We start from the raw sequence: 13,732 nt of genomic DNA, 5'->3' as shown, positions 1-13,732 counted from the left end.
TTTGTTTGCTCAGGGTTTGAAATTTGAAGCTTGAAAGGTCCGAATGATAACAGGCCTAGCTGTTTGTAGGAACCGAGCAACTTAAGTCCGACTGATAACAGTGTACCATATATGAAAAACTTCATGACTTCAACACACCTTCCTCCTCCTAGGTTTAAGTACCCAATAGACAGCCAGACCCGCATCTGACGATGTTCGACGACGGACCTGGACTTTACTTGGCCACATCGGCCTTGGCACTAACTTTTTTAAGCTATTGTCGAAAATATTGGCTCAATCGTTTGTGTCCTCCCCTGCCGCCTGGTCCTACCCCCCTCCCAATTGTAGGAAATGTTCTCAGTCTTGATGCCGCTCGACCTTGGCTGACCTTCAACGCCTGGAAATCCACATATGGTTGGTACATTTTGATGGAAATCTGTTCGTCATTAACTCATGTTTTTTCCAGGCGATATCATATATGCTCGTCTGCTCAACAAGCCTGTCATCGTGATAAATTCTGAGGAGATTGCGAAAGACCTTTTTGATGGGCGGTCCAATATATATTCGGATAAACCCCAGTCGATTGTTTACGAACCGTAAGTTATATCTTTGAGTATTGCTATACATCGATCACGAGGGTGTTGTCAGCTTCGCGTCGGACTTCAACACAGCGCTCTTGCCATATGGAGACAGGTAAGCTATTGTTACGTGTTATGTTGGTGCTTCCTGATGTCCAGAAGGTGGCGCCTGCACCGACGGATGTTTCATCAGGCATTTCGTCAAGCTGAGATACCTGCTTATCACGCTTTGCAACTCCGTTCCGCCCACAAAATGTTGTTTAGTTTTCTACAAGACCCAGGCAATTATCCAAGCCATGTTAAGATGTCGGTTGTAACAGCCTTTCTTGTCCACTGCTGAGGCTGATCTTCACCAGGTTCGGTGCTTCGTTTATAATGTCTATTGTGTATGATTACGAAGTGAAAGCCGAGGATGACACCATCCTTCATGTCATAGAAAAGTATGTGGAACTGATAGTTGAAGCGTTGACGCCAGGCGCTACTGTGGTAATGGAAACATTCCCTTTCCGTATGTTCACATATCCAATGATAGCCTGTGGTTACATCTCAACGCCTGTTCTAGTTTTGAGGCTACCTAGCTGGTTTCCTGGTGCCACATTCAAGCGAGCATCATTGGAGTGTCTGAATGCAGGCCATGATGTGAAGGAGATACCCTTTCAACATGTCAAAGAGAGGATGGTGAATCGCCCCATTCATATTTGTGCAGCGAACTGACGAATGGCACGCAGTCCACGGGCGACGCGGCACCGTGCTTTGTGACTGAGAATTTGAACAGGACGAGGCTTTCTGATAAGGACGACATAGTCATTACAACTGCAATCAAGGAGACTGCTGCCATCGCATTTGCAGGTATATATGCTAAAGAACCATATTCCCTCGATGCTCATCTTACTTTTGTCTCCAGGGGGGGTTGAAACGGTATGTATTACTTTGGTTTGTGTTTGACATGGTAATCATTTTGCTATCGGCTCAGACTTCTTCCACGTTGCTTGTTTTCCTTCTTGCTATGGTACTCCACCCAGAAGCACAAGCCAAAGCGCATGCGGAGATTGATCGAGTCGTTGGCAAAGATAGACTTCCCTGTTTCGATGATAGGCCTGCGTTGCCTTTCGTGGAAGCTATTTTGCGTGAAACACTCAGGTGGTGTCCTGTGTTTCCGTTCGGTCCGTCCACTATAACGCCAATTTCACGCCTTGTTCTGATGATGTATCAAGGCGCTCCGAGCGCAACAACGACTAGTGATATCTACAAAGGTTATTTCATCCCTAAAGGTCAGGATCATACTGTTCTGGCGAAGGTGGCTAATGACCCAGATTATCAGGGGTTGTTGTGTTTAAAAATGCATGGAAAGCCTGCAATATTTTTATACTGAATCCGCTCGAATTGACCAATGATTCAGGGCGATGACACATGATGAAACGAAGTACCCCAGTCCTGACGAATTCAAGCCCGAACGATTTCTCCATGATGATGGGTCCCTCACAAGCGACAGGATGCATTTAGGCTTTGGCTGGGGTCGCCGCATGTGGTGAGCATATGTTTGGTGCTTCTTCACTCTCCACTGAAAGCCGCTGGTCAGTGTGGGACGACATGTCGCAGACGCGTCACTCTGGATCGCGATGGCGAGCTTCTTGGCCGTTTTCTCGGCCCACAAAGCTCTTGATGATCATGGCATGGACATCCCGGTCATTCCAAAGTTCTCCACTGGGCTCGCTATGTTTGTAGAACATTATCTGTCCCCGAAATTAGCCTGCTAATATCTTGTTATTTCAGTCATCCAGAAGAATTTCCCTACCGCATTGTCCCGCGATTCTCGTGTACATCTGAGACATTGAAGCACTTGACTGGATTAGGTCCGTTGTCACTATGATCTCGGATTTTTGACAGACTAACATGGTAACAGAGCAATTGTGATCATGGGTTGTAGGGTATCTATATCATGTACAGTAGCCTACGGAAGTAGCCCACTATGCAACACTCGTTCTTTAATTCAAGCATAAGGTACAAATGCGAGGCAGGTCATGAAGATGGAGGACATTATAAAACACAGTATGTCCAACTGGTCGAGACTGCTATTTGATGAGTACACTGTTGGACGACAATACAATCCTACCTCTAACTGGAGAGGCAGTGATGCGTTTACGGTGTTGCTGTCATTTACGATGTAGCCTCGTCGCGCGAGTTTTCATGGATTGCGATAAGTTGCTCGGTGAGGTTGACCTAAAGGAGCCTAAAGGGCTTTTCTACTATCTACGTGATTCGATATGCTGCCCATCAAGGTGGCGAGATAGATTGCAGTCTGCCCGCTTTTGCGGTAGTTGATGATGCTGTCAGAGGCGAGAGCTTTATTTGAAGTGCTCCGCGGCACCTGCATCAGCAATGTAAACTTATTCCATCTCGAAAAGTGCAGGTTTTTTCGAAAGACTTCTAAATGAGTCAATACAGTCTATAACTTCGATGGCTATCGATACATATCCCTCCCCTTCTTTCGATTTTCAATGGGGTTCAGTGTTCGAACGCCAAACCGAACGTGATTCGAACATCCTGAACATCACGGTGTTTGAGCACGTTGGGTTCAGCATTCAGCAACATCGCTGAACTAAGTATGACCACCAAACTTACGATGCCGAAATTATTCCCAGTGGTCAGTATCACACATTTGTGCTCAGGCTTTTTTGGTATATTTATGATGTGTATGGCTCACTGGTAGTTAACTACATTTGCCCTACTTGGGCTGTGGCTCAGGCCAGAGCCGTATGAGGCTAGGCCAAAGCTGGACCGGCACTGGCACCGAGGAACCGTTTCTGGTCCGTTCACATGTCAGGTATTGATCGTCCAGCACTCACACATGGTGTGCAACAGCGGGGCTTCGACTGTTCGACACCCTCGGTTTAGTCCAATATAAATACTAGACTTCCGAGTCGACACACCTTCCTCCAGGTTTAAGTACCCAATAGACGGCCAGATCCATCTAACGATGAAGTTCGACGACGGACCTGGGCTTTACTTAGCCAAATCAGGCTAGGCGCCAGGTAGTCGAGACTCGTAACTGCAAACAAGGATTGATGGGAAGAGACAACGAAGGAGATGTTGACTACGAGCGCGATGGGGATCTGGTGCTGGATCTTGACACGGACGTGCCGCCCGGTCTTGAGCTTGATACGCTGTCCCGAAAAAATTAAATTACCAATCGCAACGGCCAAGGTAGGCTGCAGGAAGGAGCAGGAGCAGGATTGGTGTCAAGGGTTATAGGCAGGATGCAGAGAGATGGCGGCCTTCGCGGGCACTAGAATTGGAGAAAGAAGGCATAGGATGCTGCGCAAGGACAGCGAGCTCGAGTAGGACAACGAAAATATGATAATTCCCGCTAACGTAAGGGAGTGGGTCTTATAGCGCGCTATTTTCACGCTTTCATGTCGTACACGGGGGTATGGCGCCTGGGACACGGTGGCTGTGCGACGACCCCGGATAGCGTGCGCTCGCTGTGTGTGTCGATCAGCGGAGGCTAATGTATGGGGAGGAAGCCGGCGGGAACGTTAGCGTCAATGATGGCATGTAGTACAGGGCGCGAGGCAATATACAACCCGCGAGGCACATGCTGTAAACGCCTCGGGTAAGCAGAAATTTGACTTCGGCTGCCGACAAAGGCTGCGCGTCCCATGCAGACGAAAAATCGAGTCTGGCTCTGACCTGAGCTCCTGCCAAAAAACGCGTGTCCCAGAGCGAGAAATGAGGATTCTTGCCTGGGACACTGTAAGCCCGCTGAGTTCCTATAATCCGCATTATTAAATACTGTCTGCGGTGATCAATCGCGAGCGCGTGAGCTTTGATTATCACTGGCCTAACGGTTAAGGCCTAAGGGACGACAGTCTTGACTACTTACAGACACACGGGTTTCGCGGTGGAGCTAGTGCCAGATGAAATGTCGTGATTTGGCAGTCCATCATTTGTGCCGTCATTACCTCTGCAGCAGCTCAAAAACTCGAATTTTGCGGCTAGAAAATCGTCCCTTACATGGCGCAGTATACCACACGCTCCTACGACATACCCAGAATTTTCCGGCATGAAAACGGTGCAGAAAACACGTATCCATGCTCGAACGCGCCTTCTTAACGGTGGAGGTCTTCGACAATCACGTGACCTGGAAATTCCCGGCGCGTTACCTCTACAGAGCGAATCAGCGATGTAAAGGTTGCATCCTTTAATTACATCAGTGATCTAGCAGTTCGGCTCTTTTCGTTGTGAGGAGGGTTTCATGAAGTTGTTTGAAGAAACCGAGTAAGGTCCGACTGATAACAGGATACCATGAATTCATAAATACTTCAAAGCACCTTCAAGCTCCTAGGTTTAAGTACCCAATAGACAGCCAGACTCATCTAACGATGTTCGACGACGGACCTGGACTTTACTTGGCCACATTGGCCTTGACACTAGCTTTTTTAAGCTATTGTCGAAAATATTGGCTCAATCGTTCATGTCCTCCCCTGCCGCCTGGTCCTACCCCCCTCCCAATAGTGGGCAATGTTCTTAGTCTTGATGCCGCTCGACCTTGGCTGACCTTCAACGCCTGGAAATCCACATATGGTTGGTACATTTTGATGGAAATCTGTTCGTCATTAACTCATGTTTTTTCCAGGCGATATCATATATGCTCGTCTGCTCAACAAGCCTGTCATCGTGATAAATTCTGAGGAGATTGCGAAAGACCTTTTTGATGGGCGGTCCAATATATATTCGGATAAACCCCAGTCGATTGTTTACGAACCGTAAGTCACATCTTTGAGTATTGCTACGCATCGATCACGAGGGTGTTGTCAGCTTCGCGTCGGACTTCAACACAGCGCTCTTGCCATATGGAGACAGGTAAGCTATTGTTGCGTGTTACGTTCGTGTTCCTGATGTCCAGGAGGTGGCGCCTGCACCGACGCATATTTCATCAGGCATTTCGTCAAGCTGAGATACCTACTTATCACGCTTTGCAACTTCGTTCCGCCCACAAAATGCTGTTCAATATTTTACATGACCCAGGCAATTACCCAAGCCATGTTAAGATGTCGGTTGTAACAGCCTTTCTGGTCCACTGTTGAGGCTGATCTTCACCAGGTTCGGTGCTTCGTTTCTACTGTCTGTTGTGTATGATTACGAAGTGAAAGCCGAGAACGACGCCATCCTTCATGTCGTAGAAAGGTATTTGGAACAAATCGTAGAAGCGCTGGCGCCAGGTCCTACTGTGGTAATGGAAACATTCCCTTTCCGTATGTTCACACATCCACTGTACGGTAGCCTGTGGTTGCATCTCAACGGTCATTCTAGTTTTGAGGCTACCAAGCTGGTTTCCTGGTGCCAAATTCAAGCGAGCATCAGTGAAGTGTCTGAAAGCAGGCCGTGATGTGAAGGAGATACCCTTTCAACATGTCAAAGAGAGGATGGTAAATCGCCCCATCCATATCGGTGCGGTGAACTGACGAATGACACGCAGTCCACCGGCGACGCGGCACCATGCTTTGTGGCTGATACTTTGAACAGGATGAGGCTGTCTGTTGAGGACGACATCGTCGTTACAACCGCAATCAAGGAGGCCGCTACTATCGCACTTGCAGGTATATATGCTAAAGAACCGTATCCCCTCGATGTTCATTTTACTTTTTGTCTTCAGGGGGGTTTGAAACGGTATGCATTACTTTGGTTTGTGCTTGACATGGTAATCATTTTGCCATCGGCTCAGATTGCTTCTACGTTACTTGTGTTCCTTCTTGCTATGGTACTCCACCCAGAGGCGCAAGCCAGAGCGCACGCGGAGATTGATCGAGTCGTTGGCAAAGATAGACTCCCCGGTTTCGACGATAGGCCTGCGTTGCCTTACGTGGAAGCTATTTTGCGTGAAACACTCAGGTGGTATCCTGTGTTTCCGTTCGGTCCGTCTACTATAATGCCAATTTTAAGCCACGCTCTGATGATGTACCAAGGCATTCCGAGCGCAACAACGACTAGTGATATCTACAAAGGTCATTTCATCCCTAAAGGTTGGTATTATAATGTTCTAGCGAAGGTAGCTAATGACCCAGATTATCAGGGGTTGTTGTGTTTAAAAATGCATGGAAAGCCTGCAATATTTTTATACTGAATCAGCTCAAAATGACCAGTGATTTAGGGCGATGACACATGATGAGACGAAGTACCCCAGTCCTGATGAATTCAATCCCGAACGATTTCTCCATGATGATGGGTCCGTCACCAGCGACAGGATGCATTTAGGCTTTGGCTGGGGTCGCCGGATGTGGTGAGCACATGTCTAGTGCTTCTTCACTCTCCACTGAAGGCCGCTGGTCAGTGCGGGACGACATGTCGCAGATGCGTCACTCTGGATCGCGATCGCGAACTTCCTGGCCGTTTTCTCTGCCCACAAGGCTCTTGATGATCACGGCATAGACATCCCAGTCATTCCAAAGTTCACCGCTGGGCTCACTATGTTTGTAGAACCTCATTTGTCCCCGAAACTAGCCTGCTAATATCTTGTTATTTCAGTCATCCAGAAGAATTTCCCTACCGCATTGTTCCGCGATTCCCATGTACATCTGAAATATTGACGCACTTGACTGGGTCAGGTCCGTTTGTCGCCATCATCTCGGATTTCTGACAGACTGACATGCAGTAACAGAGCAATTGTGATTATGCTATGTAGATTATCTATATCATGTACAGTAGCTCACGGAGATATACGGCTTTCTACTTTGACTATGCAGCACTCGTTCTTTAATTCAAGCATAAGGTACAAATGCGAGGCAGGTCAAAGTTGGCGGCCATCATAAACACGGTACGTCAAACTGGTCGAGGTTGGTATTCAAGTACGCTGTCGGACGACAACACAATGCTACCTCTAGCTGGGGAGGTAGTAATGTATTTGCGGTGCTGTTGTAATTGACGATGCAGCCTCCGTCGCGCGAGTTTCTACGGGATTATATTGCGTCGCTCGGTGAGATTGACCTAAAGGGCTTTTCTACTATCTACATTATTTGGTATGCCGCCCTTCAAGGTGGCGAGATAGATGGCAGTCTGCTTGTTTTTGCGGTAGTTGATGCTGCTATCTGAGGCGAGGGCTTCATTTCAAGTGCTCTGCAGCACCTGAGGCGACGAAGAGGCGCCTCTCGCCCTGTTGTATGGATTGTTGCCAAGAAAGGGTTGCGGCCAAGAACTTTGTGTTCATCGGTAGAAGGTGGGGCCTCTAGGCGATGACGGTCCCCAAGATAATGATTCAGTCGGGGAAACGAAAGAGAATCGAGAGCAGGTCGCCAGGAAAGCTGAAAGGGTATGAGTCAATTTGAGCTCGAGCATACCAGCCCCACCACTCAAGTACTCAAGAATAGTCCACGGGCCACCCTGCAGTACATACCATATATTGTTTCGACTTCGGAAATTACCCGAAATTGGCACGAGGATGTCATGGGGCGCACACCAGTACATGAAGTTGGGCTGTAAAAAAACCCGGCTGGGAGGACTTCTGCATCACCGCTCTCGAGTTCTATTGGACATCTGTGAGTATCTGAAACCAAAATAATATCATGTGGCAGTCAACAATCGTCATAATCGCTGCAGTATCAATGCTGACTAGGACTCTGGCACTCCTCATGTCTGCTCACAGATATCGAACCTCAGACATGGTAGGCGATCATGAACTAGATCATTATGGGAGTCAAGGAACATCGCGACATCGCGACACAGCCCGAGTGCTGACGACACCGCAAAAATGTATATGCTTTATCTCACCACTCACATAAAGCGACGAATTCCTAGCATGCAGGTACTTGCAGTCCTTCTTCTACTCGTCCCACTGAGAGTAATTATATGCATAACGAGTATGGATCTAAGCTTTGAGCTGAGAACGCAAGTTCTGCTCCAAGGGGCCTCTAGCACGAATAAACTGTACATAAGCTCCATCCCTGCATAACAGAAGTGTCAATATAAAAATTCGCCAGACAACCTAAAATGATACGCACTGCACCACTCTCTTCTCCTCCTTGAGCTTCATGTAGTCCTCACGGGCCACATTCGTGAAGCCCCACTTCTTCGAGACAATGATTTTCTGACGGCCGGGGAACTTGTACCGTGCACGGCGGAGAGCCTCTTGGATGACAGCAGCATTGGATTCCTTGCAGCGGATAGAGAGGATGATCTGGCCGATGTTGACACGGGCGACAGTGCCGTAGGGCTTACCCCAAGCACCACGCATACCGGTTTGTAGCCTGCACGAAAAAAGTCTAAGACTCGTACCACGAATTCGAAATAAAGCCACGGACCGATCAGCGCCAGCACAACTCAACATCTTGTTAATGCGGATGACGTGGAATGGGTGCACACGGACGCGCATGTGGAACGAATCCTTGCCGGATGTCTTGGTGACGTACTTGTTGGCGCAAATGCGAGCTGCTTCCAGGGCCTCAGAGCTCAGCTGCTCGTACTCATCAGAGACAAGATGGCAGCAGAAGGGGAACTCGTCGACAGAAGCACGTTTACGGCCGAGGTCGAAGATCCTGATCTGTGGAGAGGTGAGGATGTGAGCGACGAGTCGCGGGTGAACAAACTTTAGGATCAGGGACACCACGGTTATACCGTGATTTGGGGTAGGGCTTGTTCTTGCAGTAACGGTAGCAGCGGGCGGGACGACGACCCATTGTTGTGATCTGCAATAGATAGAAGGAGTTGAAGTCAGTACCCAATGCATGGTATTACAGAATCATATCCAAAGCAATCGGATGGCATCCACCCCAACCACTCGAAGTCCACTACTCCTTCCAGTTCAAATCGCATCGAACCAGCCATGCTGAGACGAGCACGCGGAACAGCAACACTCACATTCTACACGGGGGTCTTGACGGTGAGTGAGAAGGTACGGTGGTGCCAGACGAGCCCGTCCGCTAAATCTTAGATAATCAAGCTGACTTTGAACTACTCAACTTAGTTACTAACGAGATTTATAATAGGGCCAGGTAAACAGAGGTTTGTCAGGATTTGTCACTCCGCAGGGTGAGTTTACTGTGTTTATTCTCCATTATCATCTAAGCCAATCACTCTGTCAGCTTCGCTGCGGACTTGAACGTCGGATTTGCGGCACGGCGTATGGAAATAGAAAAACTTTTGGGAGTCAGGTGCAGCCTCAGTGGTAACATGATTCACATGAAGCCTTCCCTTCACCTGTTAAGTGCCAAGTACTAAGTACCCATCAGTGCAAATTGGCGAGTGCCACCGTAAAGAAGGTCCCAACTGCTTGAGCGTGCTGAATTTTCCTCACGAAACACAAGGCATAGGCTAGTTGGGTAATGATCGGTCGAACGGTGCATAACATTCGAGCTTTTCGTCGCTGACAATGTACAGGTCAGTGTCGGAGAGGTATCAAGTACAAAATTGGTCGTTGGGACGCTGTCTCACAACATAATCTTTTATCTCTGATACTACAGAATTGAACTCGGGCCCCGAGGACCAGGCCAAGGTGAGCCTACAAGCTGCAAGCTCGAACCACGCGTGTTGGGGCTGTGAAAAATGCTAGCGCTGTGCGTCACAGTCACTCCGGGTGTGTGCAGAACCGCCATACTCACATCATGTGCTCACGAACGCAGCATGTCACATGGTCAAGTCAATGCCTATTTCTGTTTCAAGCTTGTCAGAAAACAAGAAAAATCAGCTTAGGCCTCGATCAACGTTTTTGCACAGATTACCTGATCCTCCTGTTGTGCAGTTGGATGTAGGGATTCTTCCAAGTACTCCTCCAAGGATATAAAGTAATTCGGGCTATGACCACGGGCGAGTGCCGGGTACACAGTCTGTTTGAAGTGCTTCAAGTTAACCCGTTTCCCACCAGTCTGCATAAATGCTCTCCCGACAAGCCAAGACTAGGTTTCTCGTGACTTGGCGAACATGGGGTCCGCGTATATATACAGTCGCTATTTTCAGTTTTTCCTAGCCCAGAATGCCATCTGAATCCGAGCCTCGAATGCTTTACACAGCCCCACAACAGGACAAGGAGGGCTCAGAGACATTGGAAGGATCCAATTTCGCCAAGGACTCCAACCTTTCCTCACACCCGCATGAATTTCCCGAAGGTGGTCTGGCTGCTTGGATGACAACTTTTGGAGCGTAAGAAGCTCAAATCCTGGCGGTAAAGCTAGGCCTTACTTGATCTGCTTAGCTTTCTTGTACAGTTGTGCGGGTTTGGGTGAGTCTGGTGCTACCTGTTGTTGTTAACGAAGAATGGCCCTTGACTGCAGGTTAAAGTTATACTAACTCATTTGGTGTCTACCAAGGTATTGCTGTATATGAAAGTGAGAATGGAATATCATACTTATTACCCTCCAGACTTCTATACCCAGCATTACCTTACAAACGAGACATCGTCTGCCATATCGTGAGTTTCCATTTGTGTCTTCATGAGCGTATGCTAAGGTCTTTAAAAGATGGATCGGGAGCCTGAACACGTTTTTAGTCACCGCTGTGGGCCTTATATCAGGTTCACTATATGACCGAGGATATTTGTGGGTGTAGCTTTGTTGGAAGTTTTAAGGATACTCAGCAAACTTACCTAGCTACCACCTAGTAATTGCTGGATCGCTTCTGCAGAGTTTTTCTCTCTTCATGTTGTCTTTGTCAAAACCCGATCAGTACTATCAGGTAACGTCTCCTAACTTTACGACCTCATTTTCTGATTTAGTGTAGATATTCCTGGCTCAAGGTGTAGGCATGGGTATCGCGTTGGGGCTCGTGTATGTCCCGAGCCTAGCTGTCGTTTCGCATTATTTCCGACGGAGACGCACACTGGCTATGACGTTCGTCGCTTCGGGCTCTTCTCTGGGTGCTGTCATCCATCCGATTATGCTCAATAACCTCCTGAATGGTCGTCTTGGTTTTGGAAATGGCGTCCGTGCAAGCGCAGGGTTTGTCAGCGTGCTCCTGTTGATTGCATGCCTATGCATGCGAACTCGCCTTGATCCGCCGATGACATCAGTGAACTATATTGTGGCAGCTAAAAAATGCATTCGTGATGTACCATTTATTTTTGCGATAGCAGGGTGAGACTTCAGCACACATTCTCTCAAAATGCTTCAAATAACTGTCCGCAGGGGCTTTTTTTTTCAGACTGGCTTGTACTACCCGTTGTTCTTCATTCAACTTGACTCTATCAGGCACGGTCTTAGTGTCACCTTCTCGTTTTACTCTGTGGGGTACAGCGCTATGCAAGTGATTTGCCTGCTGACAGCACCACTAGTTAGTGATTTTAAACGTGTCTAATTGTGTGGCACGAGTCATGTCAGGGTTCATCGCGGCGTTCACGGGAGTCCCAAACTTAATCATAGTTGCAACAATTTCGGGCGGTGTGCTCATTTTGGGCATGATTGGATTGAATAGCCTGGCCAGCGTCGTTGTACTTGGTGTGATGTATGGCTATTGTGCAGGGCTGTGTAAGTAGTTTTTTTTGCACTGGGTGAAAATTTCTTGATGGATTGATCGATGCAGATATTGCGATGGTAGGTCCGCTTGTGGCTACTTTAACGCCCGACCTCTCTGAGCTTGGGTGAGCAATAGTTTAAATTCGGATGTACGAACCATCTAATTTGGATCATAGCGCGCGGATGAGCATCTGTTTCTTCATTGGCGGTGGGTAGTATCAGCTACACTTCTACATCATCTAAAACTCGCATGCAATTACTGCAGGATTTGGAGGCTTGATCGGTGGGCGCCTCTGCCATTTCATGTCTCTAATTCTAATTCTTTAACAGGAACACCCATTTCTGGTGCCCTACTGACATCGAATTATACCTGGTGGATACCCGCTGTGTTCTCCTGGGGTGAGTTGACCATGGCTACTGTTTTCTCCAGAAGTTCACATCAACTCAACAACAGGTCGCTTCAATGACTGGTGGTGTGATGTATATGATCATGCGGTTTATATTTGTCAGAAGGCAGATCAATCAAGGAAAAGCATAATGCTCAACTTTAGATAGTAGATATTGTAAGCTGATTCCTGAGGGAAGCTGTGATTTGATATGTTTGACTGCATTGTTCACTGAGTTATTCCATGGTTTTATGTAACATGGATACTAGGTGATTTTTGGTGCGCTCAGTTGACTGATGGTGTTTGTACAAGCTCTACTGGCATCTTGATTGCCATGCTTGACTTGCACTCTGTAAACTGGCACCAATTGGATCACTTTGAGTCAACACTAGATCGACTGTTCTCTCCAAATGCATCTTTCTCTTGTGTGATGCCACCGATGGCCCGATGTTGTAGTACCAGTGCTATGTAGTAGTGTCGTCCATGCTGTCACCATCCACTTGTTCAAGGCATGTGCAAGATGGGAGTACTGTTGTGGTTATGGTATGTGTAGTCGTATTGTCGTCGAGTATGAGACTCTGAGAGGCGTGGGCCAAGCATGGTGTTGTGTCTGACATTTTTATATTTTACTTCAATATAAATTACCCCTTTCTGCCTACTTGATTTGTTGTGGTCTGTATACGTACAGATCCAGAGCAGTTGTTTGGCAAGAGCCCTGGAAATAAACAACGCGTTGGTCGACACTAGGGATCATCACAGGTAAACCTGCAGGTGTCCCAAGGTCAAACCGGTACCCATACCCACCACTGGGTACAGGTACAGACCGATGAGACAGGGAGAACTGAGACCTGACAAGATGGGGAGAACAAGAATGATGAGACCAATGAGACTGATGAGACCGACAAGACAGGGAGAACGAGACCATCAAGACAGGGAGAGACATATGGAGAATGAGACCATCAAGATGGAGAGAATGAGACTGATGAGACAGGGAGAATGAGACGAGATGGGGAGAACAAGACCGACAAGATGGAGAGAACAAGACTGACAAGATGGGAAGAACAAGACTGATGAGACAGGGAGAACAAGATGGAGAGAACAAGACTGACAAGACAGGAAGAATGAGAACGACAAGACAGGGAGAATAAGACTGACAAGACAAGAAGGACAAGGTAGTTAGCAGTATGAAATATACAGTACATGCACCTTGGAGAGCAGGAAACAGATGGGATAAGACTGGAGTGATGGATAGCAGACTGCTGCGCAGATGACAACGAGTGATGAAAGCATGACTGCAACTCGGAAAAGAGTTAGAATTAGTAGCTTTGGTACAATTGGTGCAGAAATGGTACTT

At 47.7% G+C, this 13,732-nt stretch overlaps 4 protein-coding genes across 4 annotated transcripts; 3 read left to right on the top strand and 1 right to left on the bottom strand.

The window, feature by feature from the left end:
- Positions 1–191: 191 nt before the first annotated feature.
- On the top strand, positions 192–2,471 carry DFJ58DRAFT_731958 (cytochrome P450; the record flags this gene model as incomplete). The annotated part of the gene is made up of 14 exons (XM_041386117.1): positions 192–393; positions 446–575; positions 628–672; positions 720–863; positions 914–1,065; positions 1,120–1,235; positions 1,286–1,406; positions 1,462–1,475; positions 1,531–1,720; positions 1,772–1,886; positions 1,957–2,085; positions 2,137–2,274; positions 2,331–2,410; positions 2,461–2,471. 14 exons carry the CDS (start codon positions 192–194, stop codon positions 2,469–2,471), a joined length of 1,587 nt encoding a protein of 528 aa, XP_041239966.1.
- A 2,468-nt stretch (positions 2,472–4,939) lies between these two features.
- On the top strand, positions 4,940–7,194 carry DFJ58DRAFT_748089 (cytochrome P450; the record flags this gene model as incomplete). Its single annotated transcript, XM_041387573.1, has 14 exons — positions 4,940–5,141; positions 5,194–5,323; positions 5,376–5,420; positions 5,464–5,610; positions 5,661–5,812; positions 5,871–5,986; positions 6,037–6,157; positions 6,214–6,227; positions 6,283–6,472; positions 6,524–6,580; positions 6,631–6,640; positions 6,709–6,837; positions 6,889–7,026; positions 7,083–7,194. The coding sequence occupies 14 exons, from the start codon at positions 4,940–4,942 to the stop codon at positions 7,192–7,194; spliced, it is 1,563 nt and encodes a 520-aa protein (XP_041239965.1).
- A 1,224-nt stretch (positions 7,195–8,418) lies between these two features.
- On the bottom strand, positions 8,419–9,226 carry DFJ58DRAFT_665795 (ribosomal protein L10e/L16; the record flags this gene model as incomplete). Its single annotated transcript, XM_041382527.1, has 4 exons — positions 8,419–8,494; positions 8,552–8,797; positions 8,852–9,090; positions 9,137–9,226. The coding sequence occupies 4 exons, from the start codon at positions 9,224–9,226 to the stop codon at positions 8,419–8,421; spliced, it is 651 nt and encodes a 216-aa protein (XP_041239964.1).
- A 966-nt stretch (positions 9,227–10,192) lies between these two features.
- Positions 10,193–12,607, top strand: DFJ58DRAFT_907504 (major facilitator superfamily domain-containing protein). Its single transcript, XM_041395064.1, has 15 exons — positions 10,193–10,352; positions 10,411–10,687; positions 10,740–10,764; positions 10,824–10,852; positions 10,905–10,953; positions 11,003–11,080; positions 11,132–11,216; positions 11,262–11,614; positions 11,666–11,762; positions 11,812–12,004; positions 12,060–12,117; positions 12,169–12,200; positions 12,258–12,275; positions 12,323–12,391; positions 12,448–12,607. Exons 2-15 carry the CDS (start codon positions 10,519–10,521, stop codon positions 12,528–12,530), a joined length of 1,338 nt encoding a protein of 445 aa, XP_041239963.1. The 5' UTR covers positions 10,193–10,352; positions 10,411–10,518; the 3' UTR covers positions 12,531–12,607.
- The last annotated feature ends 1,125 nt before the right edge of the window (positions 12,608–13,732 follow it).

The sequence above is a fragment of the Suillus subalutaceus genome, assembly GCF_016647625.1.
Source record: "Suillus subalutaceus strain FC151 chromosome Unknown DFJ58scaffold_115, whole genome shotgun sequence".
NCBI classification, from domain to species: domain Eukaryota; kingdom Fungi; phylum Basidiomycota; class Agaricomycetes; order Boletales; family Suillaceae; genus Suillus; species Suillus subalutaceus.
The sequence above is the reverse complement of the archived record's forward strand: the minus strand, read 5'-3'. Positions and strand labels throughout refer to the sequence as shown.